Genomic DNA, 24,375 nt, shown 5'->3' with positions numbered 1-24,375 from the left:
GTCTCCTTACTGGGGCTTTCCAAGAGAGTTTAAATGCCTGCTCTTTTGGGGACAGCAGAGGGAAGGAAAGATCCTTACTATGAACATCTGGCTACGTTTCTGCTGTGCAAACTACGGACTACATTTCTTTTACAACAAACTTTTTGTGTGGGTTAATGATTGTGGCTCCCTCAACGGACAGACGGTTCTTTTGCTTGCACAATAAAGAAGCCAATGTAAAATCTTCATCTGTAGTCATCACACAGATCCAGAGGCTGGTGGTCATGATACCTGAAAGAGACCTTTGTTGTGGCATACAAATCAAGTTGCAGGCTGTTGATATTCTGCAGAAGTCTAGACAGGGACACAAAGAAAAAAACAATTGATGGCTTACTTAAGGAAGGGGTTGTAGACCTAGAAAGCATCTAATCAAGATACTGAAGACAATTTTATCAAATTAATCTTTAAATTGTAATGAATTAGCCTTTTATATCACCAGATACAATGGGTCTCTTAGTTCACTGATAATTATTACAGAAATGTAATACCTCTAAATGGCATATCATTTCTTGGCTGTTTGGAAAGTTTGAGATACGAGTCCATGTAATACTTGATATCATACATTTTTTTTCTAGTTGTTCATTTCTTTTCCCTCCTGACCAGATGATGATTTTAGTGCTGGATCCTTTTTGGTAGCTTTCCTGTCTGTCTTGACCATCGTTACAACATTTTTTCTGGAAGGCCAAATTTCCTCCCTCCAGTCAATCTTCAGGAGAGTGCATTGGTACAAGATTTGGTAAGGGTTTATTAGCAGGACTTTTTATTTAAATGGGATTTTCATTTTCATTTAAATGGGATCCCATTGGTGTGATGCTGATCTGATCTGATGGAGTATGACAACACCTGCGGTTTAAAAAAAGTCTTTTTACCTACACTGATGATGCATGTAGACATTGAGGACATGAGTCACCTAGTATATATTTTTTTCCTTGATTTCTACTGGAGAAAGTGGCTAGGAATCCGAGGAGCCTTCTGCACATGTGCAGCAGGCATTGACACGCACTGATTTAGTGCATACGTGTAGGCTGTTCCCATATTCATAGCTCCCCGAGTTTGTACCAGACTTGTATCATCGAGAATGAGCTCAGTGCCCAGAACGTGCTGAGTTACTGTGTGTGATACCAGGTGCTCTCTGAAGGACTTCCAGATCTCTGGCAGTCCAGATTGATAAGTGTATGGAAGTTGGCTAGGTTGCTTTTAAGAACTTTGTCCAAACTGGTGAAGTTTGGAGATGTGCTGTTGCATATGCGTGCCAAAACGGAAACGGGACGGGGAAATAAATAGTCTGCCTGCTGCTTGTTGAGGGAGGCAAGAACATGCCTGGCTTCTCTTCTGGTTCCCTGGTTGTGTGAACTGTGGAGTGGAGTCCAAATTTCTTTTGGATTAATTTGGTGGTGGTGGGTATTGGGGGGCTTAGCTCCTCCTGCAGTTAGTTAATTGTCAGGGGTGGCAATTAAGGAGAAGCTCGTGGATGTTGTCTGCTGTTTGGGTACACGTGCTGCATACATTTACAGACTGAGGGATTCCGTCCATCACTCCTTTTCTGTTGGGTTCTGCAAAGAATTCAGGTATTTTCCTGACTTCAGAGAGCTTGCTCATGTTATTTCATCAGGAAGCTCTTCTGTCTCTGCTGCAAGCCTGAGGTGGGTTTCCTCAGCCTCCCTTTTTTACACTCTTGAGTAATAAACAATTTTGCTGTCAGATAAGAACAAATAAAAATAAGTAGTTCTACTGCTGGGTTAACCCATTTTAGTATTATTTGAAATGCAGCAGGGGTGGCTTTCATCCAGTTCACTGGGTTTCTTAGATTCCTTCCTTTTATGTGGAAATAACAAAAATACTGTCAGCCATACAAATCATTACTTTTTCAAATTCTCATAAAGGAAGAAAGTCTCACACAAAAATCAGTCAGACATTAGGGGGCGGGAAATGCCTAAAAAGTCCATCAAGTGAATTTGTGAGCATATATTTTATACAGGTATGAAATGTCTAGGAAAAACAGTAAAATAAGTATGTTGTATTATTTGGCTAGGGAAGAAAAACAAAATTATTCTTTTCAGGGATTTGTGATAAAGTTTATGGCGGAAGAAGTTGAGGGCTGGTAATACAATTAATTTTGTATACGGAATTTCATTTTGTATGGAATGATTTCCATGAATATGTTCTGTGACAACATTCTGCCTGCAGAAAATGGCTTTTGTAGTGGATATATCCGTGACCTTTATAACTGTGTACGAAGCATTCTTTTAGCTTCTAGATGTCTTTTTTTTTTTTTTTTTTTACAAAATGAAAAAAAAAAGCATTTACAGAAAATGCTGTCATATTGAAATAAAAACACACTGTTTTGATGTAAACTGAAATTTATCCTGAGTGTTTCACAGATGTTTGCTATTTGTTAAACATAACCATGTTTTTCTCTAATGCAATAATAGAATTGCTCTACTAAGCCCTGAAGAAGGTACAATCCGACTTCAAAGCTGCCTTTCAGTGGTCTGTTTCAAGGTATGATAATAGATGCCTACTTGCAAAAAAGACAGTTTTTTGTCTCCAGTGCTTCTTTTCAGGAGCCCTGTGTTTGTAGGAGGTCCTCCCACTGCTTCTCATCACAGCTGGAAGCAAGGAGCAGAGCACCTTACGTTGCCTTAGCGCAAGCTGTGCCTGGGTGGAAGTTCAGCTTTTTGGTATTTCATCCTTCTCCAAGGTCATGTTACACTGAAGCCTGCTTATGAAAAACCAGGGGATAAAAGGAAGATGTAATGATGTGGATGCGTCGAGGTGCAAGCCAACACCAGCCACATGTAGTATCCGATGTGCACATATCCTAACTGAGGGCAAATCGGCCTCAGTTAAGGTGATCTTGAAATACTCAGGGTAGTGGCCTTGTAGCAGTAAACGCAAGCCATAACCTGATGATGAGAGGTGTGAGCTTTTCAGATAAACTGCTGTATGCCCGTGGATTTTAAAACAAGCAATTACTTTTATTAAACAAGGAAACTTAATTATAGCGATGTTCAGTCTCGTTGCAATTATTGCAGGGGTTCTTAGGATCTCAAGTGCTCTGCTGTGCCCTTGTGGCTAACCTGTTCAAAGCTTTGTGTGATGCTAGCTTTTCAGGGTCAAAGGCATTTCAGAGTGAACTGCACGCTTCTGAAAACTTGCTCCCATCACGAAGAACCGATTGCTTTACAGATAATTTTAGGCCCTGTCTATGCCTAACCCCAATTACTGTACCACTTGGGACTTCAGTAGGCTTTGTATGTTGAACTGACCTGCCTAGAGGAAGCAACTATGGACAATTTCTAAACCTAGGAGTTCTTAAAGGTTTTTATTATATTTTAGGTTTATAGATAGTAGAAGCAGCAAATCCACTGCAGAGTGTTAAAATTGTCCAGGGAGAAGTGTAAGTAGCTCAAGTCAAGGAGGATAAAAATGAGTCTGTGTACGTAACTAATTTAATTTGCATTGTGCTGCTTTCTGTAAGAAGTTGGTACTCACTGGTTAAGAATAGTTGCTTTGCGTTTGTGGATTTGCTTCCAAATATAGTTTCTCTGCTGAATGTATTTATATATCTCTGTAAGCATTTATTGCTCATGAAACATTTCTCATTTGTTTTTTAAAATAGATTTTGAATTTGTTAGTTTTATGTTATTAGAGCATGAGGACTTACGTATGCAGTTTGTATTTTAGAGCAGCTAATGTGGCCTTTGAGATGAAGCTAGAGTCTGCAGTGTAGGGAAGTCACGTGGGTAAAGTATGTTCTGACCTAATAGAATTTTCTTAGTATTTCTTTTTCTAAATCATAAGGGGAAAAAAAATATCAAAATTTTCATCCCTTATGGATGTAATCCTGAAGAGGAGCAGCACATTTAGGAAATGCTGGGATTGCCTGTGCAGTCCATATTAACATCCTTATATCAACGCCCTGTGAGGTTTTGATTTTAACATTATTTGCTTATGTGAGGCCTGTAATGATTTGAAAACTGGAAGAATACACATGTAGTAGTCTTAAACTCCGTGCCCAGAAGGACTGATGTCTGGGCTCTGATCTTTGTGCTGGGCTGGGGTTTTGAAGATCAATACTTGTGAAATGCTCGGATACTTTTGATGATTGCTTTAGAGAAGCCACTGAGAAAATTAATTCTGCCTTCAGAGCTTGAGCGCTTGGCAATGTGTGAAGCCTATTGCCATTTCAGACCTTTCACTTCTCTTTTTAAGTAACGTATTATGATTTAATTATGGGAGCACCAACCTACGTGCCTATATTGACTTGTGAGCACTGTGGAAAACCAGCATGTAATTTTACTCTTGGTCTATTAAAAAAAAAAAAGTGTATGTCTTAAAAGCACTGGTGCAGCTTAACTCTTTTTTTTTTTTTTCGAGGGGGATTAAAATTAAGGACATCATAACTATAGATTATAAGCAGCTGACTGTTGGCTAATTACTTATGCCACGAATACCTTTCAGTGCAGGATATTTTCCAAAATACCTATTTCGCTTGTCTGTAAGGATGTCTGAAACTTCCTTGAAAGGAATAGAATTACTTCCTAGAAATGCTCATTTCTCTTGAACCAGAAAAAAAGTTCAGTGTTGAAAAATCAATTGACCTATAATTTTCAGGATTTGAAGAGTGTTTTGCTATTCACAATTTGAGAAGTGAATGAAAGACCAGGAGCTGGGTTTTTCACTAGTGGCTGACTTCCAGGAGAAGTTCTCTGGCATGGGATGTGGTGGGACTTGACCAGGCTGAAGGGTCAGCCACCGTATGTGGTACCTTTCCTTTCCTGTTCTCCTACACTGTTGCGTGGTGGAAGATGATGCAAAAGAGGGGACAGCAGGATGAGGATGATTGCACGTGAAAATTTTGTTTAAATAAGGAACAGCTTATTGTTTTGTGTAGGTAACAGTAAAGAAAAAGTGGTGTAGTTGTGATGGTGGCGTACGGATCTATAGCACGGGAAGCAAGGCTCTGCTTCATATGTCACAGGCTGGCTCCTCCCCTCTTCTCACAAAAAAATAAATAACAAAACAACACACACAAAAATGCGACTCCAGGATCTTTTAACTACAGGCTGGGTTGCATTTCTTTGTTTTTTGTAGGTAAGCCTTTGTGGGTAGGCTGGAGCTCCCAGTTCTGTTCCCTTCAGGAGCAATGACATCCATATTCAGGAACCGCTAAAGCAAAGAACATTTTCTATTATTCTTTTGTTCTGATCTTTAATTCCACGTGCTCATCTCTATTTCCATGAGCCTTCAAATTCCCTCACAAGGTGAGAAAGGCTTTAATTACACAGAGACTCCCGTCTATCTTCTGTCGCGTTCGGAGCGGTAGCTGACAGCCGATCCTCCTTTCCCCGGAGAACGGCGCCTGCGGATCTGCACACCTCGGGCTGCATCTTCCACTTCGGGTAGGTGCTGAGCTGCCGCTTCTCTCGGAGCCTGCTACTCCTCTCCTTCTCCTCCCTTGTTTCCCAAAGGCATTTTGAAGGTTGCTCGGGCATTCTGCTTCTTTCCAGAAGTCCCTCTATAAGTCAGATGGATGCGGTCAAAAGGAAATCGTCTGATATTCTATGTTTTCCCCTTCCCGGCCAAGACATTGAATATTTTTAAAATTAATTGCATCTCAGCTTGTCACACACACACAGCACGAATGTAATGCTGGAGATAATCCCGCAGCAAGTTGAGATGGCTTCTCCCCGAACAGCGGAGTGACTAATCTGAAGGCCAGGACTGGGGTCTGGCGGCAGAACCGCGTGCAATTTCTGTATACCTGAGGTATTAGAGACTTTCAGAGGTGCCAGATTGAGCTGTTGTTCAGAGCTCTTGCTTCAAATGACAGATTTTAACGTCGGTCTGTGTGCAAACAAAGAATGCTGCAAGTGGACCAAAATCAAGCCTTCAGATAATACATTCACCCCGAGTAGCTAACTGTTGCCGTAATTAGATGTTGCTTCAAAGCGTATGCTAAGATTTTCCACTACAGCTTTTCATCGCTTCCACAAGTTCAGCGTGCCCTATACAGATGCTTAATTTGTATGCTGGGCCCTGTGATAAAGCTATTTCTGTCGATGAGATTCCAAAATTATAGGCACTGATGTCAATGCAGATGAGGTTAGCCTAATTTGGTCAAGAGAGGGCTATGCCATGCAAAATCTTCTTTACATGGGCACAGAAAGGCCAGTGCCAAGACTGACAGGTGTCCAGTGGGTGGCAAGGAGCTTCGCAGCTAAACATTCTGCTCCCTGCTGCCACAAGCCTTGCTTCTTTAAGAAACAATGTGGCAATTGTATGGCTTTCTTATTTATTTATTTTATTTTTTTTCCCTCCAGTATTCTTGCAAAATAACTAAGCAAAGCAAGATTGGGACTGAATTTCTGGAACGTAAACCTGTTATATCCTATTGAAATAACTTTTCCAATTCTACATTCTTGAATTTCATTTCTGTTTAATGTGAAACTCGACAATGGAAGTAGCACCTTGTTACCTTCAAGAATGAAATATTAAATTCAGAAGTATGCTGCTATGAAATCCCATTAAAAACAAGCTTAATTATGAGTGGTTTTTAACTGTAGGAGATCTGGGAATATTGTAAATGAGATAAAGTGGACGTTCAGGTAAAGGATACAAGGATACCATATTTTTGAGAAGGCTGTAGAAGGATAGTAATTGCAGTTGAAGAAGCCCCTGAACTTTCTTCTTCTAGCTCTTCACCTTTTGTCTATGTCAATGTGGCAGCTGTGAAGTGCAACAAAAATTAGTCTATTAATAGACCGCTTTTCTTTATATGCCCACTTCCATACCTTCTTTAACTTAATCTGGCATTGCACTCCTGGATTTTTTTTTTCCTGGGAATTTGGTTAGTTTAGCATTGAGGTTGTAATTCTCCTGTTACTTTGTCAGCTCTTTCTTTAATGGTGTTTTAAAAACAAATAAATAAACCTCTTTTTTCTGTATCCAGGGAAAAGTATCTTACTCTGAGCTCTCCATAATAAAATGCCAAACCTTTTCAGCATCTCTAACACAGTGCCCCTTTTCATTTTAAGGCTCACGGGCACAAGCCAAGGCAGTGCTGAAAGGCTCTCTGTTAATGGTTTATCAATAGTGGGTGAGATCTGAAATAAGTAGATTGTTTTTGATGAAAGATCTTCGGCTGCGTGTTTGCTGGCACCCACATGCTAACAGAATATTAATGGGGTACAGTAACAGTTTTACAAACATGTAAATGTCTATAAAATATCAGCCTTGAATGAAAATACCATTATTAAACTTTATTAGCAAGCCTTTAAAGCATTCACTCTGAGAAATTTGCATCTCTTACAGGTCGGAGAAGGAGAACCTGGGAGCACGCAAGACAGGGTGGCTCAAGAAAAGAGACAAAAGAGAGGGGTGGCTCGGCAAAATAGAAGATGGAAAGTGGCAATGCTGCCTTGTAGTCTGGGAGGTAGCACGAGGTGTTGCAATGGCAGGTGCTGAACCGGCGTGGGGAAGGGTAGGGGTTTCAGCGCCCAGTCTCATTAGAGCCATTCTGAGTTTAACCAGTTTGGCTGAAATTGGTCTGCTTAACCAGTTCAGTTGAAATGGGTCAGCTCAGCCTTAATGGGCGTAGGTTTAATTAGTTCTTGGGAAAACTCACGGAGGACTACGAGCATTTTGGGTACGGTGCATCAGCAAGTTCTGAAGTAAGTGGTTAGTGGGAAAGGCTCCAGAAGAGGGAAAGAACGGTGTAGCAGAAAATATAACTATTTTTTTTTCTCAAGCTTAAAACATTAAGTTTTTGAGGTGAAACAAGTTGAATTCAGTTGACTGATGTGACCTTTCTTATCCTTTCTCGTATCCTTCTTGTATTTCAGATAGGGTATGTTACTTCTTCAAGTGCTTGACTTTTTTTGTGAAATGCTTGCGCACGGCCAACGTGATCTTTCTTTGAATCTCTTTAATCTTTATATGCTCTGTGGTGACTATTTAAGTTAATTATTATTTTCATGTGTAGTGCCTTTATATTGAAAAAATATTAAAAAATATTATATTGGCTTGTGGATTTGACAGTTGATGGTATAACCAGTTTGAGTGTTTTCTCTGTAGTCATTTGGGTATTTTAATGGAAGCGATCACAGAATAGTGAAACAAAAGCTAGATTAGATTTATTCTGAAATAAAATATTCAATATGCCAGCTCTGCTTAATTTACTAAACCTGAAACTCTCGGCTTTCCCCTTTAAACTTTATCTTTTTTGACAACGTAATATTTTCGTGTTTGTGTTATTACTAACAAGGAATTTGAAACGACGATTTTATTACTGCTTTTTTAACGTGAAATATATACCTGTGTGCATAGGGGAATGCTGATTTTTTTCCACGATAGAAACACTTCTTTTAAACAGAACTTAGAAATGATATCTAAGATCTTTTGAATAAATGTCCGCCTATAATAAATGAAAGCTGGGGAGTCTCAGTAGATGTCAATATTTTAATTCTGTGTAAACTACTCTATAAATACTCCCTGTGAAGTGAGTTGAAGAGTGTGTGGGGTTGGGGGTGGGTTGTGAAGTGCCTCGTTTCGTGGTGCTGGAGTAGCAAATGCTGGGAAGAGGCAGAGGCAGCAGGCAGATGTTTCTGAGGCTTAGAGGGAGGTGAGCCCTGGTAGTTATGGGAGATTGCTCATCACCTGGGAGTCAAATAGAAGAAATAGCTTCTATCACTTTTTAAAAATTCAATCTGTTTATTTCTGATTGCTTTTCACCTCTGAATGAGAAGGCAGGGAGGAAGTCAAAGAGCGGAGAGCAGCAGCTCCGTACTCTGCCCCTTGGCTTTTAGCCCTTGTTTGTTTCTCTCCATTGCTCTGCTCTTTGTGCTCACCAGCTATTTGAATGTGTCTGGAAATTCATACCTACAGCTGCTGTCTGTGGAGGCCCTGATTGCTTCCCAGCCCCACACACACTGCTGGAACCGTGAAGCTGCGAGGTGAGCGAGTAACCTTCGTGAGGGCAGCTATAGCCATGCAAATCAGAGGGGAAACCAAGGGTAAGAAAAAAGCTCCAAACCCAACATTTTAGGCATTAAATTTAGATGGCAGAATTCTTGTCCTCTGTGGATGCTTTATGGAGGGTTACAGTGAGATGTAACTGCTAGGATTTACATTTGTTCCTGATGTTCCTTTTCTGGTGCTGTGATACGTTGACAATTTTTTGATGTTGTCCTTCTGGGGAGATTGCAACCTCAGCAATTGGGATTCAGGTTTCCAGTTACAGATAAGACAGGCAGTGCTACAGTCTTTTGCTGTTCAGAGGATGTGCTTTAGAAATAGAACATGGCAGTTTTATTACAAAGCCTCAAACACTGGTAGCTTTTCTTGTCACATATTACTGTTCATCTGTTTCCACTTCCATAGCCAGGTTACTTGCAATATGTGAAGCCTGTTGGATTTGAAATCCTTCTTTGGCTGCTTCCAATAAACCATTCAGTCTGTGTGAAGATGCATTCAATAGTATAGCACAGGAACTCAGAGCAGCTAAAACCTGACCTTCAGCACAGTCTGTCCTGAGCGAACGGGTGGCGAGCTGATGCTCTGACAGCACTTTGCCTGGTAACAGCCGTACTTCTTCCCTCACCAGCATTATAGACAAAGGTGTTCACTTTGAACTCTGAAAATAGTCTGTTTTCTTGCTATGGCACAGACCTTTTGAGGGTGAGCAGATGCCAGCATCCACACAGGTGTAGAGGGATACAACTGATGGACACCAGACCTGTATGACCATGCTGAAGTGGTTCTCTGTCCAAGGTTTTTACCGAAGTCCTGCAGACAGCTGAAACAGTTTTTCACATTTTATTTAGGGAAAAAAAATAGTATGTATAGACTGTCATCTTAATAGTTTTACTTTTTTATTTCTTCCAAGAGGATATGGTAAAAGTGGAGTACAGCTTCTTGCCATCCTCTCTTCTCTGGGGAGAAGCTGAACTTTTAAGTTCAGGAGTTTTGAACAAAGCCTTTGCTTCTTTCATGCAGCGCATGCTAAGCTTGTAGGAAGGCAGTACAATTTGGGGATGCAACAAGTGAGAGAGTGTCTCGAAATGCATCTTGAAACACTGCACGATTCTTCACCTGGCTGGGGATTTGATTTAATGGGGATGGAGCTTTGCCATGGAAGCTTTGTGAGTGAGGACTGAACACTACGAATACAGACATGGCTATGCTTGCTGACAGGTCTGCAGTAGATGGGCATAGTTCTGCTATGGAAAAAAAATATATTTTTTTGGAGACTGTACCAACGTTGAGTATTTCATATCCAATAGCACACTGTAAATAAAACTGTTGGAAGTGTGTATAAACATACAGTTAATTATACATTAACCTGTTTCTTTTTCTGATGGCTATCCAACCTGTTCTACCTCTCCTCTGACCCCCAGCCATCCCAAATACAAGTGAACAATTTGGTAAACAGTTGATGTTTGCAAAAGCGTATAAGCAACTTCATTTTTCTAGTCCACAGCATGAAGGTAGAGGTCACTGAGGCTTCAGACACTGAAATGAATAGACATTCTTTCCACTGATAATCTTCTAAGTATCTTCTGTTATGAATGCTATATTAAAAACACCCCCATTCAAAACAAACAAACAAACAACCCTCCAGAAAACAAATTGTGAACAACAAAAACACATGCACAAAAAAAAAAAGTTTTAGTAATTGAGGTTGCTCATTCAAAAAGGCAAATCCTTTGTCTTAGTTTTGGAAGACAAATGCTGGAATTGTTTGGAAATTTAGTTCCAACATCCTTCCTTTCTTCACGTTCACTTGAGTGTGCTGGTTTTATTTTCTTTTTTTTTTTTTTTTTTTTCTTTTAAATGTGTGTAAATGCCTCTACAATACAATTGTAAGTAAGCAGCCTCAGAAAATGGGAGCCAGGAAAAAAAAATAAAAAAAATACTGTGTTGTAGAATTTCAGTTCTTTTGCTAGATGTTTTTGCAAGGCCACAGGTTATATGGTACAAACAGCGTGACAGATGAACGACTTTAGATGCTCTGAATTTATAACGGTGTGTTCTTTGTGTTCATAGAAATTGCGATGTACTAGATCAGATTTATAGATAGATATATAGATTAATTATAGTTTGTTATACGAGAGAGAGGCTAAGAGTTTATTCTAATTGGTGTTGCAAGAGAAGTGTTTTAGAAAGAACTTATTTGTAGACGTTTAACTTAAGGAAATTAAATCCATTCACATTTACCCCCCAACTGATACACACGCATTTTTGCCATGTCGTCACACAAGACTGCTTCTTTTAACCTGCATAACCATGACTTTGAGAAAGTAACATGAAAGGTTAAAAAACAGTTATCAGAAACAAAATATAACGTTTCATAGCTTGCTTGCTTACTTTGGCAAAGATTTACGTGCTTTGTTTAGCAAAGCGTTTAATACCTCATACCCTTTTTCAAGATAATATCTGAAGTGAACAGAGGATGATCCTGGTGATTTCCTGTTGCTGTGTTAGAGCAGCTGATGACTGAATATGGCAGTATAGAAATGTAAGGTTTTCAGATCCCTTTTATTTACTCAGCTTGGATTCTTTTTCTTCTTCCTCACTGAGGACTGAGATGGCAGATGCCTAAAATTTAAATGGTTTTAAAGGAAATTGCGTAGTTCTGCCTTCTGGACCAGTACCTGTCCTTGGCTTTTGCAAGTTGAAGTTCTGCAACTCTGAGCCTTGCTTTAAGATCAGCCAGCTCCTTGAGCTTAGTTGCAATGACTTCGCAGTTAATGGCTGTGTACACATGGTAATGAAGGTGAATTTTGCAAACTTTTTTTTTTTTTTAACTTATGTTTGCTCATTGCTCACTAGCTGATAAGAAGCTGTATTAATGAACGGAACAGTCGGAGTCATGTGTCTGTGTCAGCAAGGCAGGTATTTCGAGAAGTTGAATTGAAATTATAAAGCTTAGGTAACTTTTTAAATTAAGACAGAAGAGAAGTGGCATTTATAGAAGTTGGTCACTATATATGCATTTTGTAATTCTGGAAGGCTTATTCTCAGGATCCGTAACAATAATGGGATATTTTCTGTCTATTTTTCTTGAGTGCGATGCTAGCGGATGGTTTGGGCTGCAGCAAACAGCTACCCATGTAGTTACAAGAATACTTCTCATAGATTAGCATTTAATTATTCTTTGTTAGTGAAGCCTGCTAGAGAGAGAGAGATCAAATGAGACAATAAGGCAGAGAGGAAAATGAAGAAAAAATTGAAATGAGTTTAGAGCTTTGTCTTTTACTGCGTGCTGATGACTTGGTAAATGACTTATTCCTCTGCTGTCTTCGCATGCTGTTAATGTAAGTACAGCAAAACTTCCTGACTGGCCCAGAACAAGTCATGGGCCAGTCAGGGCTGTATCCTAGAAATCCAGGTGCCACAAGTCACTGTTCTGTGTCTGCTTAGGAAGGTGATTTTGAAGGGCAAGTGAGGCCCCACAGAGAGATCATTTCTGGGCCAGGTGGACAAGTGCGTGCTTGTGAAATCAGGACGTTCTGGAAAGTGGGAGAGATCAGCAACAGGCCTCAAAATTCTGCATTTCAAAATCCTCATGTGATGGAGATAGTGAAACCCTGCTGTGTTTAAACAGGTCTTGTATGAGACCCAATAGTGTACGTGAAATATGGTGCAGTTGTTTCAACTCTGGGTTTCTTGTGGGTGTTGTTGAGTTTTATCTTTTTATTCGGTGGGGAGCATTTAAAGAAGCATCTGTAGATGTAGTAGTTACTGAGGTTTGTAAGACAATGAGTCATTCTTCAGGATGGCTTAAATTCATTTTTAAAATAAAGAAGAAAGATTGGAACAGATGGGTATTGAGAAGTGTACAGTTAAAACTGGGATCATGCATGTGATGCTTTACTCCCAGGTATCTGCAAGGCTCTTATTGCAAACCACAACGGCATATTAATGGAGAGCTACTTTGGTAGAAGCTGTTTAGGTACTATGGCAGTTTTAAAAGGAAACCAAAGTGACATCTGCTCTGATATAGTGAAAATAAATGGCAAATTCTCTACTGGAATATTTGTTAAAAAAATATATTATAAAACCCTGTGTTTCACTATTGCTAATGTTTGTTTTTTTAAATGGGATTATGCAGGAAGATATGTATACACGTAAATGCAAAAACTGTATCCAAACATGCCTTTGCTTAGCTGCATCTACAGTGCCTTATGTCATTAAGTTTAAATTCAAGTTCCTGGGATGTGTGTTCCTTTGGAAACTGTAGGAGACACTGGTTGCACTTGTTTAATGCAGCTGATGGTAAGAAGAGGGGAACTAGATGCAGGCTTGCATGAGATACTTGTGAAGTACGGGAAATCTGACTTTATCAAGCATGGGATCTCTGCATGTGTTGAGAAGATAAAGACAGAAAATGAAAAGCCTCAGCAAAAAAAAGGTAATACATGATAGCTGTTCATTCTGGTGTGCTCCCTCATCTCGGGAAGAAGCTGAGACTGGTGGTGTCAGCAGCCCGAGTGTTGCTGCTTGTACTCCCACAGCCTAGATGGCACGATAGTTAATACATAGAGGGAATTCAGTACTGCCTTTTTTGCATGTATTGTGATGTAGTCTTGTACCTGAGGTTTTACCAGATCTGCTGATGACCTTGAACAATTTCTTTAATTTTTAAGTAAAACATCATTTATCTCTTCTTCATCTTAGGGTTGGTACTGGGTGTATTCAAAGCACTACTGACTCCCAGAGAAGCTCATCAGCTTTTTTCATTGATGTCTTAACACATCTCGTGCAAATCTGCACTTTTTGGACTTGCCCTGCCCCCAATTCAGAATCCTTTTTATGAAACAGCCTTTCAGTTCCCAAGGCACAGATAAACCAAATAGTGCTGTAGTGCATTTAACAGATAGGCAGGCAAATATTTTTCTTCCTGCGTTTCAGTATTAAACTTATGCATTCTAAGAAAAGGTCTAAGTAAGAAGAGTTTAATTAATTAGACCACGTACTGTAGAAGACAAAAGAGCAAAGGGTAATTACTTTGTTTGTCTTCTAAGATAATGCGTTTCTGGTGCCAGAGGAAGAAAGGCTCGCTCCACGTGCCGGGAATAAGGCCATCAATCCACTCCAAGAGCGTTTTCATGTGCTTTGAGACAGCTAAGCAGAAAATTGATCAGGGACTGAGAACAGTGGTGGCAGAGAGAAGTGTTTGACCTTTCAAAGAATGCAAGGCTGTATTTCTCTTCATTTTAGTTGCAGGAGAATGGAGCTTCGAAGCAAATCACCTCATTGTCCCTGTTTCCCATGCCCTTTTTTATGTGTTACAGCATGGGTTTGATCTCTCCTAGCTTCTTTAAGAAGAAGCTAACCATTCCTCTCCTCCTGTGCACAACACATACTCTGATCCGTGATGGTGGCATAGTGGATTTACCAATTACCAATCATTTTTGGCAGCTTTTAGCCTCCTGTGGTAGAGTCCTGTTCAGGAAGCCTGCCTGGATGTGGCCTTTGAATATCCATATTTCTTCGGTGTCATACAGGCTGGGTGTAAAGCCATCAGCAGCTGCTGCACCCTGATCTGGTCCTGTTGTCTCAAATTGCTAATGCAGGTACAGCCTAATGTCATTTATTGATTCTGTTTTATTTGATGTTACTTTAAATAAATAAAAATAGACTGGTGATTACTAGTTGTTGGAGTGTCTTAAACTTGATCAAGTCTTTGGAGATGGTAATGCTTTTAAATCTACATGCATGATGGTTTATAGTTTAGTATTTATTCAGTGAGGTGCCAAAGGGTGCATGTGGAGAGCTTGTGCCTGTGGCTATGGTTTTGAATTGACAGGTATTCAGAGGTAGTGGGAGAGGAGGGAGCAGATACAGTGGTGCTGTAGCTACCTTCAGCTGGTGCTGAGATTGTGATTGTGGTCTAAAAGCCAGCACAAATATTTTATAACATGATTCCTAACAGCAGAACTCCATCTCCATTGAGTCTTCACCTTTTTTCATTCAGTAAATGTCCACTGGGGCATGCCTCCACACTTCTTGTGAATGAGAGGAAAATTTCTCAGTGCTGAAGCTATTCCTTTGGTAGCTCTCTGCTGACTTTGTAGTTTGGGCTCCTACTTGAGTTTATGATGTGGTCTTTTTACAACAAAAATAATTCTAGGGAAATGTACTATCTTCTTATTTTCTTCTTTGTTACTCAATTTTATTGTTTTTAACTCCTTGGTATCCTGCACTCTGTTCTGTGAAATCATTTGTTCCAACCCCCATTGGAGATGTCTTTGTATTTATTAAATGTTTTTGTCAGCTTTATGTCAAAACTGCTCCGAGGACATAAAACTGCTTGGCTGTGTGATCGGTGCTCTCAGAGGAAATCAGTCTGCTCCAGCCCTGGGATGTGGCAGGGTGGGGGGCAAACTGCAGACGAGTCCAAGTGTTTGAGCAATAAATGGCAGAAATGTGTTAATTCAGGCCTGAGTATGTGTAGAGGTAAAGGTACCATAAAGGATGACTTGGTATGTAATGGACGTAGGAAGAGATTAGGGAACTGAGATCGGTTTTAATGCCTGCGTGGATTCACTGCATTAACTGTCTTTCTTTAACATTATTTATAGTAGCTTGCCATAAAAGTAACCTTGAAGTGAGTTTTGAAGTTCAGTTCATAGTAGTTCCCCAGGTGGCGGAGATTAAAAAAAAAAAAAAAAAGGGGGGGGGGCTCCTGAATGTCAGCTGCAGGGGAAACCTGTGGGAATCAGGCTCGTCATAAAATGCAAGGGCGAGACGGTGTCCGGGGTGAGCTTGGGTGCTTTCAGCTTCACCCAAGCTTTGCAGCGCTGAAATACGTGCACAAATGTCATGGTGTTTCTTTGTGTTTCTCCTTTTCCCAGTTGTAGGGAGATGATCAGTGCTCGCCATTTGGAGTGTCCTGAGGCTGTCCTGCCATCCGCTTCAGGCAGCGTTTCCCTTGTGGGGTGCTTTGTGGGGTCTGGAGGGCACTGTGGTGCCTGCAGCTGCTCCCTCTTATTTGCCGACCTCTTAATGCTCCAAGGGCTCTTAGCACTATTGGGGATCAGGAGGGGATTATGCTGCTGGTCTTTTGGGTGATCCAGTGGGAATTGCACCGATCTTTAACTCTCCAACTCTGATCCTTATCAGATGGCTAACTTCTAAGGTAGGTCGTTTTATTGTTCCACTTCGGTTTTATGGGGAGCCCGAGAGAAAACGAGTCACTAAGACCTCCACAAGAGCTGATTTTTTTATTTCCTTTTTAAACTCTATTTTGGAAGTACATCATTCTTCACCTAAGATTGTGTTTCTTAAGTGTTGGTACACGCTTTTGTAGCTCTCGGCTTCCTTGCTTGAAGTGGGAAGAGTTTGTAGCGGTGCCGTGCCGGTTAGGGGACTGGGAGTGACCTCAACTGGCTTCTGAAGGGCAGGGTTTTGTTGGCTGCCTTTCCTAGCAAATCTTCAATTTTACAGCACTTGAAAGGCTTTGTGAAAATAAGGAGAAAGAATTTTAAACAGAGTGAGAATAATACAAATTGGAGTGTTGTGCTTCCTGGACAGGATATCCTTTTGTATTGTTGATTTGAGGGCTCGGGGAGTGGAAATACCAGTTCTGTTTGCTGAGGTGAAATACCAGCTACTTCTCTTGCTTGGTAGCCTTTCCCTGGTTGATGCCTGTGTTTGAGAAAAATGCACGCAAATGTAAGAGGAGGTTGGGAGTGCCTACTGCTCTGTTGTAAAGAACACGAGTATCTGCATTGATGGCAGTAAACTGGGGTGGAGCGGGTGCCTGGAGAGGAGACCGGGCTCTTCTCAGCATAGCTCACTGCCTAGCTGGGGGTTAATCCCCAAAGGAATGGAGCATTAAAGTTTCAGATTGTGAAGAGTTCCTGCATTTATATACATTATTTTTTTTTTGTACAAACTAGAGGGGTGTCTGAACAAATGTGAATTTGAACTTGGTGTAACAATGAGCTTTGCCAGATTTCCGTGCCCCAAATCATCAGTCACTACCAGCAGCACAGTTCTCAATTTACTAAAAGCACAAGTGGTCAAGATTAGTTACTAGCAATCGTGATAACTTTTGTCACATCAAGAAAAAGACCAGAACGCACTAATAAATGTTCAGTTGTGTCTGAAGGCAGATTATAGTCTCCAAAGTTTTACCAGCTGGTATTCTAGTCAGTGTGTCACCTACACTATGTGCTCTTGGTTTGTTGGTTCTTTGAAATTTGACACAGCCTGCTCAGGGATTTTGTCCTTGTTCAGTTTGGTCAAAGATTCTCTTAAGGGGAGAAAAACAGGACTTGCAGGTAGCTGATGTAGCATGGCTGCGTTCTTAATTACATGAATGGTCATTTCTTTCAAATGTGTATAATTACATTTATTTATTGTGATCACCCAGTCATCCCACTTTGCTATTGCTTTTGTGTCCTTCAGCGATTCTGATTGAGTTTCCTAAAGGTTTTCTGTCTCTACTTCAGTCAGTTATATGCTTTTTTTTTTTTTTTTTTCCTGTTTTCTTTTCTTATCAATTTTGAAGCTTTTGTTACTTTTTGTTAAAACTTGAAGTTTTTAAGCTAACAAAACGTCAGGGAAGTCTTATGATGCCACATGCTATACTTCTAAGGTGTATGAGACAAAATACATGAAAGGTAGGTGTTAGATGTCTGCATCACTGAAGGTGGTAACTACACTCATTCAGACAGTAGCTAAGTTTGACAATGACCATTTTCATCTCAGGGTGACGATTATATGAGGAGCTTTATATGTAAGAAAATATGAAAGTAGTCCCCTTCAGATATTTGCTATATACATACCTAAAGATAATCTTCATGCTGTTAGCATCTTCCTGGAATTAAACCCATTTTCTTATTGCTGGTTTGATAAACTTTCAAAAAGACTGTTTTGGACTTCAGTGGCTGATTTGGAAAGTAGCAGTGGGGCTGCCTTGCAGTGGCCTGCCTCTGTCTAACAGCGGTGTAAGTGCTCTAAAGGAGCACTTCCCAGCACCTTCCCTTGTAGAAGCTCGGCGGTATCTTGTGGAACACGGGAATTTTAATTACTGAAATCATTGTAGGAATTATGTTAAATGACAGTCTTGCTTTTGAAATCCAGTAATAGTTGGAGAAATCCGGTCTAATTAATTTGTCATTCTAGGCACTTGGAGGTGAATAACAGGCTTAGAGTCTTAAATTGTTTCCAAGGGTGTATATTTGCAGCAGCATAACCAGCAAATTGCAGTTGCCATAATACAGTAACTTCTCCAAACTTGTCCTCAACTTCTCTGGCTGAAAACAGTCTCTCTGGTTGTTGGGCCAAGTAGGTAAAAAAATATCGAAGTAACAAAGTACCTAGGAATAATTCTGGTGCTCTGCTCTGAACTGGATGAGGAAATCATTTTGATAAAAATGATCTATCGATGGAAACTTTTCCATCTAGCTTGAACAGAGCAGGTCCTCTGCCTCCAGTTGTTACCTGCTTATGCTGTGCCACCCAGCATCAATGAAGTGGCTTCCCTCTGATGAAGCAGTATTTACGCGCTAGTTTTGCATGCCATTCCCATAGCGTGACCTTTAATGGTTTCCTATAGTCTTGTGAAAAGATTTTCAGAAAGAACTGACTTGCATCTGTCTTCCAATAGATATTCCCTTCACCCATTTTTCTGGAGCCCTTTTATCATTGCCATTCTTGCAGTAGTGGATCTTCTGCTTGAGTTTGAACTTCTTCTATTCCCTTTCCATAAAGATGTGAGAAATGCAAGCTTTTCTTCCTCTGTTGTTCTTTGGAAGAAGAAATGGCACCCTAATATGAAAATGAAATCTAAGATGAGGTTTGCAAAGTGGAAATCCAGCGTAAACGTTCCTCCAACTTCCCAGTTGTCTTTTTGTCATTTATCTTTACTGCTGAAGCAGAAGAGCCCACCCAGTTCAGACTTGTACTCATGGCTGGACAGTACAAAAAAAACGTAATTTGGGTAGAATAATTTGACATAAGTTTGGATTTGGCAGATTTTTCTATAAACACAGTAGTTAGGAATTAGACTGACTTGGTCAGAAAGACCAAGGTCTTGGTCTTGGTCTTGACTGCTTTTCAGACCCATCCAGCCCAGCTTCGAGTACTGGTCTGGTATTTTGAAATATCAGAAGTCAAGCACTGTCCTTGAAGTTTTTAGTCATGGTTTCTGTAGGTTGATAGATACAGTGTATGCTAGTTACCTTGACTCTGCAAGCACAGCAAATTTATATTTTAATTGTAGTCCTGATGTAGGCTACAGAGAATGGGCCTTCAATTAGTGATGAGAGGGGAGTCATTTCTGGTGGTCACCAGGGGTAGAATCCCAGTGATTAAATTGTTTGAGCTGTTACTTGCTTCACAGAAACTTTGTGTGTGTTTTTTTTTTTTTTTTTTTTAGGATTTATTTTTCCTTCTGCTTAACGAATTTGCTGCACACGATGGTTCTTGGTGGGAGCTGATGCTCCTTCTGTTTGCTGGATTTGGGTGGATTTAAAAGTGGAACCTGGACAGCATACCTTAAGGAATTGCAGTCAGGGCAGATTAAATGACTCTACTTTTTTCCTTTTGCAGGATGGTGCATTTTTCTAGAGCAGTGTAGAGCAGCGTAGTATAGTTTAACAAATACACCCAGAGTTTAGAGTGGTGAGCTGGGTGATGCACCCCAGCCTGCAGGATGCTGGCTGATACAGTTTATTGGCTCTGCAGGACGTGAGCAGACACCAGTGCAGTCCGTGGCTGGATGAGCACAGTGTTATTACACTTACCTACCTCTCACAGGCTGCTGAAACCCCGGCACTGTTGGCTCCCTGCGTGGTTTATGGCTGCACACAGCAGCATTTGCAGTGCTCTGTGCCTCCCTTGTTCTCTGCTCTCATGTCCAACCACTCAGCACCCATCCTCTGCCTTCCTCTTGGTGGAACTTGCTGATAAACCTTTTATCTAACTTACCTATTTTTATCTATTCTTATCTTATTTATCTATTATTTTTATCTATTATTTTCCTTTTATCTATTATATTTAACATATTTCAGTGAGTGGAATATCTGTAGGACCTCTACCCTTTTAGCAACAATACCTGCGATTGTCATGCTACTTCTGTAAATCTTATTTGTGAGGTTTACAAAATAAATTGCTTTTCTTTTCAAAACCAAACTTTGAAAGGTAACTTGGAAAGGGTTTGATTGCTCGAGGATTCCTGTGAGATCTGTTACTGTCCTTGCAGAACCAAATCACTTGTTCGTGTAAGCAAGTGGGTTATGTTTTTAAAAACGTGTCCATGTGTTTGATCTCATACATGGATGTGCTATTTTAGCCAGCCAGTATGATTTTAGATTGTTAGCTGGCAAATAATGTTTTAAAATCGGTGCATCAAAGGGATTTCTGTTTTGGTCGATTTTTGTATATTGTTTTTCTTCTCAGAGACTAATACCCCCCTTGGTTATGGTTCTCCTAGCTGCACGTGTGCTGAGTTTTCTCCAGCATTAGATAACAGAGCTGTACTGGACACGTCCACTAATCTGTGATAGAGAGGTGCAAATTGCAAGTTAGCACTAAATTACCTCCCTGCTTGTGCCTAGTCAATGACACAAAATGTTCCAGGCTGCTGCAGATACATTCGGCTGAGATTTGCTGAATTTCTAAGGCAGGTTACAGGAGGAAACTTGAACGTGTTAGTGGGAAATCAGCATCGTTTCCTGGCTGATGAGGCGGATTGCTAGCTTCCCCATCAGGACAGGCACGCCGCTGTGTGAAATGCTGTACAAACATATTTCAAAGGAAGGATTATTTGCATCGTTTATGGTCTTCTAAGGAAGTATCGAACAAAAGCTAAGACAGTATAAAAGCGTGGTATAGGGAATTCTTTGTAGTCTTTACAACAGCTAATATAATCAGACCTGAGTTGGAGTTAGGTCGTTGGTCATTTCTGTAATTAAACGTTAAGTTTAACCTTTGGAAAAAAAAAAACTTTTTTGACCTCAAGTATAAGGTTTTGTCTGTTTTTGTTGTCACTTTTTTTTTCCTGTCCTCTTAACATGAAAAATACTAAAACTACTATGTACTTTCTGGCTTATGGGGGTCTGAACACATCAGTTATACAAATCATACTGATGGAGGTTATTGATCTCTAGTCTTTTCTTTGAGGAGTGCATTCAGTTACTGCACTCACCTCCAGGCTGGCTTTTACCTGGGCTTCTTGAAGGGGTAGGATAAACCTTTTAGGCACACAGGACTTTGTTCTCAATGTAAGTGTCTTGGACAAGAAAAAGTCAGTGTTGTGTAACTACAGGAACATTTTCCCCCGTTTTTAGCTGTTGCAGGACTAGTTCACCACATTTTCAGGAATTACAACTTCCTGAATTATAACTGTTATCGCATCAGCTGGATGTGTGTGGGGCTATAAAGGCGGCTTTGTGTAGGTAAGAAATACATCCTGTTTGGGAGTCTGTGTCCTGCGCAGATAGCTTGATGGCTCTTGTAGACCTTTCTTCAGCCTTTATGGGTTGCATCCTGCTTCACCGGCACCTTGATTTGCCTGCAGAAAGTACTGGGTGGAAGGAAGGTGGCACATGCCAGCCGCATCCTGCCCTTGCAGAAAATACGTTCAATTCCTCAGATGTAGCGATGGTGTCATTCAAGTTTTTACGTCTTTTAAAACTACTTTTAGCTTTAAAGGGGGAAATAACCCATGGGTAAATAAATAAGCGAGGAACTGCAAGTATTTGTTTCAGGTATTACACCGTAGAAGGTGATAAGGAACACATTTTGGGGTCTGTTTAATCTTGTTATGTGCCTTATTTATTGTAGGAAATGTTTGAGAAGCATCTGGAAAGAAATGTAGAGGGATATTTTTCTTCTGCACTCTGGTTCTGTTTTTCGTAATTTCTTCATGAATTCTTGTCCTTCCTTTGTCCCCTCCAAAAACAGTATCAGCACATATATTTGAAGGATGCACGTTCAGATTTTGAAGATTAATTTTGAGGAGTAAATTGGAAATGGACAATCAATACTTTTGTTTCAATAAAAAAAAAAAAAACAGTTGTAACATGCATGAAATACTTCTTTTTTTTTTTTTTTTTCAGAGACGTGGAGCAATTTCCTATGACAGCTCTGATCAGACTGCGTTGTACATTCGTATGCTAGGTAAGCACACCACTTTCTGTATCGCAAAGTCCTTACAGTTATGATCACTTTATAGATATATTTGAGTATAGTACTCTTGAACTTTTCTTCTGGAAAATATTCTGGTTACATTCTCTAGCAAAGCATTTTTGTGCTTTTTTTTTTTTTTTTGGTTGTTTGGCATTTTTTATTTTTGAATTAACCATTGTGTCAGATGCCTTACTCCTGTATTTAAAGAAAACTCAGTTACGGTTCTTTTAATTAATTTAACGCATTTGGTAGAAGTTTAGTCTTCCAAATGACTCTCACTTATTTCTGTGACGGATCTTTATTTCTGTGATGGAATTTATCACCTCTGCGTGGTATCCTTCTGATTAAAACTGTAGCTTAGAGAATATTTGTGCGTGAGGATCACCACACACTTCAAAAAAAATCAGTGCTGAGGCAGTGAAATGTTCAAGGTGTTCTTGAAATAATGATACAGTTTTAAACAATACTTCTCTTATTAGTTCTAGAAGATGACTTCAAGGGAAAGGATGTGTGACAGGATTAGTGGCTTAGTCAGCTTTCTGAAGAACGTTTCCAGGGTAGCAACTAGATAAAGGGTAAAGCCAAATCAAAGAGAGAGGGCAGTACTGGGAGCAGCAAGCACCAGGGGACACCCTCCATGAAACTGAGTGCACAGAGGATGGACCTGAGGTCAGTGGTTGAGAGGAGAAAGATGCAAAGCTCTTGCAGATGGCACGATGGACTCTGTATATGCTCTTAAGCCTGTTTCACTGCAAAATTACACTGCTTAATTTAAGCCAACTTCAGCTGTGATTTTGTGTTGAAATGGACTACGAATGCTTACATGCTGTCTTGCACAGCCCGACAAACATAAGCAGCTAGTGATTATAAATTCTCAACCTGCTTCAGCTAGATCAGCCAGAACATGTATTTTTACACCCGGAATCTTTTCGATTCAGTTGCAATTTGTGCATATTCCAGTCCTCAAAAATTCGTGACTGCATTCTCTATGAATTTAGTCACAAGCTGTATATGTATGTACACATGTGTACATAGATATCTGAATTTATAGTCATAGCCTACATGTGTAGGCAAATGCATGTGTATGTGTGCATAGATATAAATAGAACTTTGACTTAGCATCTTACATTTTTATTTTTCAGTTTTGTTCCTTTTTTTCTTTCAAGCTTGTCAAGTTAATAGTATAGCACTGGCTGTCTAGTAAAGAATTTTTGATAAGAGAATGTGTATGGAGATTTGTTAAGAGAAGTAGGAGGACAGAAGATGCTGCTTTCTAAATGCTAATTGAAAAAGGTGCTAACTTTTTCTTTAGGGGGGGTGGGGAGGAGGAAGAAGCAGGTTTATTTCATTTAAAAAAGTTAAAATCACTTATTTTCAATCATCTTCACAAGATGAACGCTAAAAATTTTTTGAAATCTGATTTTCTTCTGCTCTAGTCATAAGAATAAGACAGTAAATTCAGGCCTGACGTAGTTTGTTTCCTTGGTTCTATGATTTATAGTTTTAAACTAAATTTATTTTGTTATAATTAGAAAAATACAAAATTTTCTGCTTAAAAAATCTTAGAAATTGAATACATTTAATCCCCTAACAGGGGAAATAGGCATTCATTTTGTTTAAAAATGCACTGATAGGTTTTAATTAAAGGTACTGTAAGCATATGTCTGTTTTTTATATTTTTGATACTGATCTGCTAATGGTAGAAGTCCAGCTTGTAAAAAAAAAAAAAAAAAAAAAAAAAAATTGTTCTCCCCAGAAATCAAGAGTTATCTTCAGCTGTTCTGGAAGTTTAAATTAATTGTGCCATCTAGGACTTAGGCACATGATTTCAGCGGAAGAGTTTTATGTAATGATCAAGTGAATCTAGGAGAAAGCAAAGCCTGATTTTCTGTGGTTCCTGGTGTGTATATATAGCTGACCTGAGGGGAAAATGTAATGGTTTTGAAATCTTTCTTCACTGCTCTTTCCGGCAGGCAGGCATGGAATATCTTCAGAATGTGTGTGCAAATGTGTTGAGTAAATTGAATTCCACTTAACAATTTGAGTTAATTTATTAGATTATGTGATTGGTGCTTGTTACGAACAGCATTAACTTTTGCAGGCATTACTGTTTGATAATGCTGTACGCTAGCTCTTCTGAACTAGTAAGTCTGTCAAAGGACAGACCTCTTCTAACTTCTGCTTCAG

The 24,375-nt window shown here is 39.8% G+C and overlaps 1 protein-coding gene across 3 annotated transcripts in view; it reads left to right on the top strand.

Moving 5' to 3' along the window:
• The window catches only part of PDE7A (phosphodiesterase 7A), a 78,080-nt gene that overhangs the window by 16,561 nt on the left and 37,144 nt on the right, over positions 1 to 24,375 (top strand). For all 3 annotated transcript variants that reach the window (XM_084509332.1, XM_084509330.1, XM_084509331.1), the window contains exon 2: positions 22,119 to 22,179. In XM_084509332.1, coding sequence (XP_084365458.1) covers positions 22,119 to 22,179 — 61 coding nt within the window. The remainder of the gene's footprint in view (positions 1 to 22,118; positions 22,180 to 24,375) is intronic.

The sequence above is a fragment of the Aythya ferina genome (genome assembly GCF_964211825.1).
Source record: "Aythya ferina genome assembly, chromosome: 2".
NCBI lineage: Eukaryota > Metazoa > Chordata > Aves > Anseriformes > Anatidae > Aythya > Aythya ferina.
Note: the sequence above shows the minus strand (reverse complement) of the source record. Positions and strands in the feature narration are given on the sequence as shown.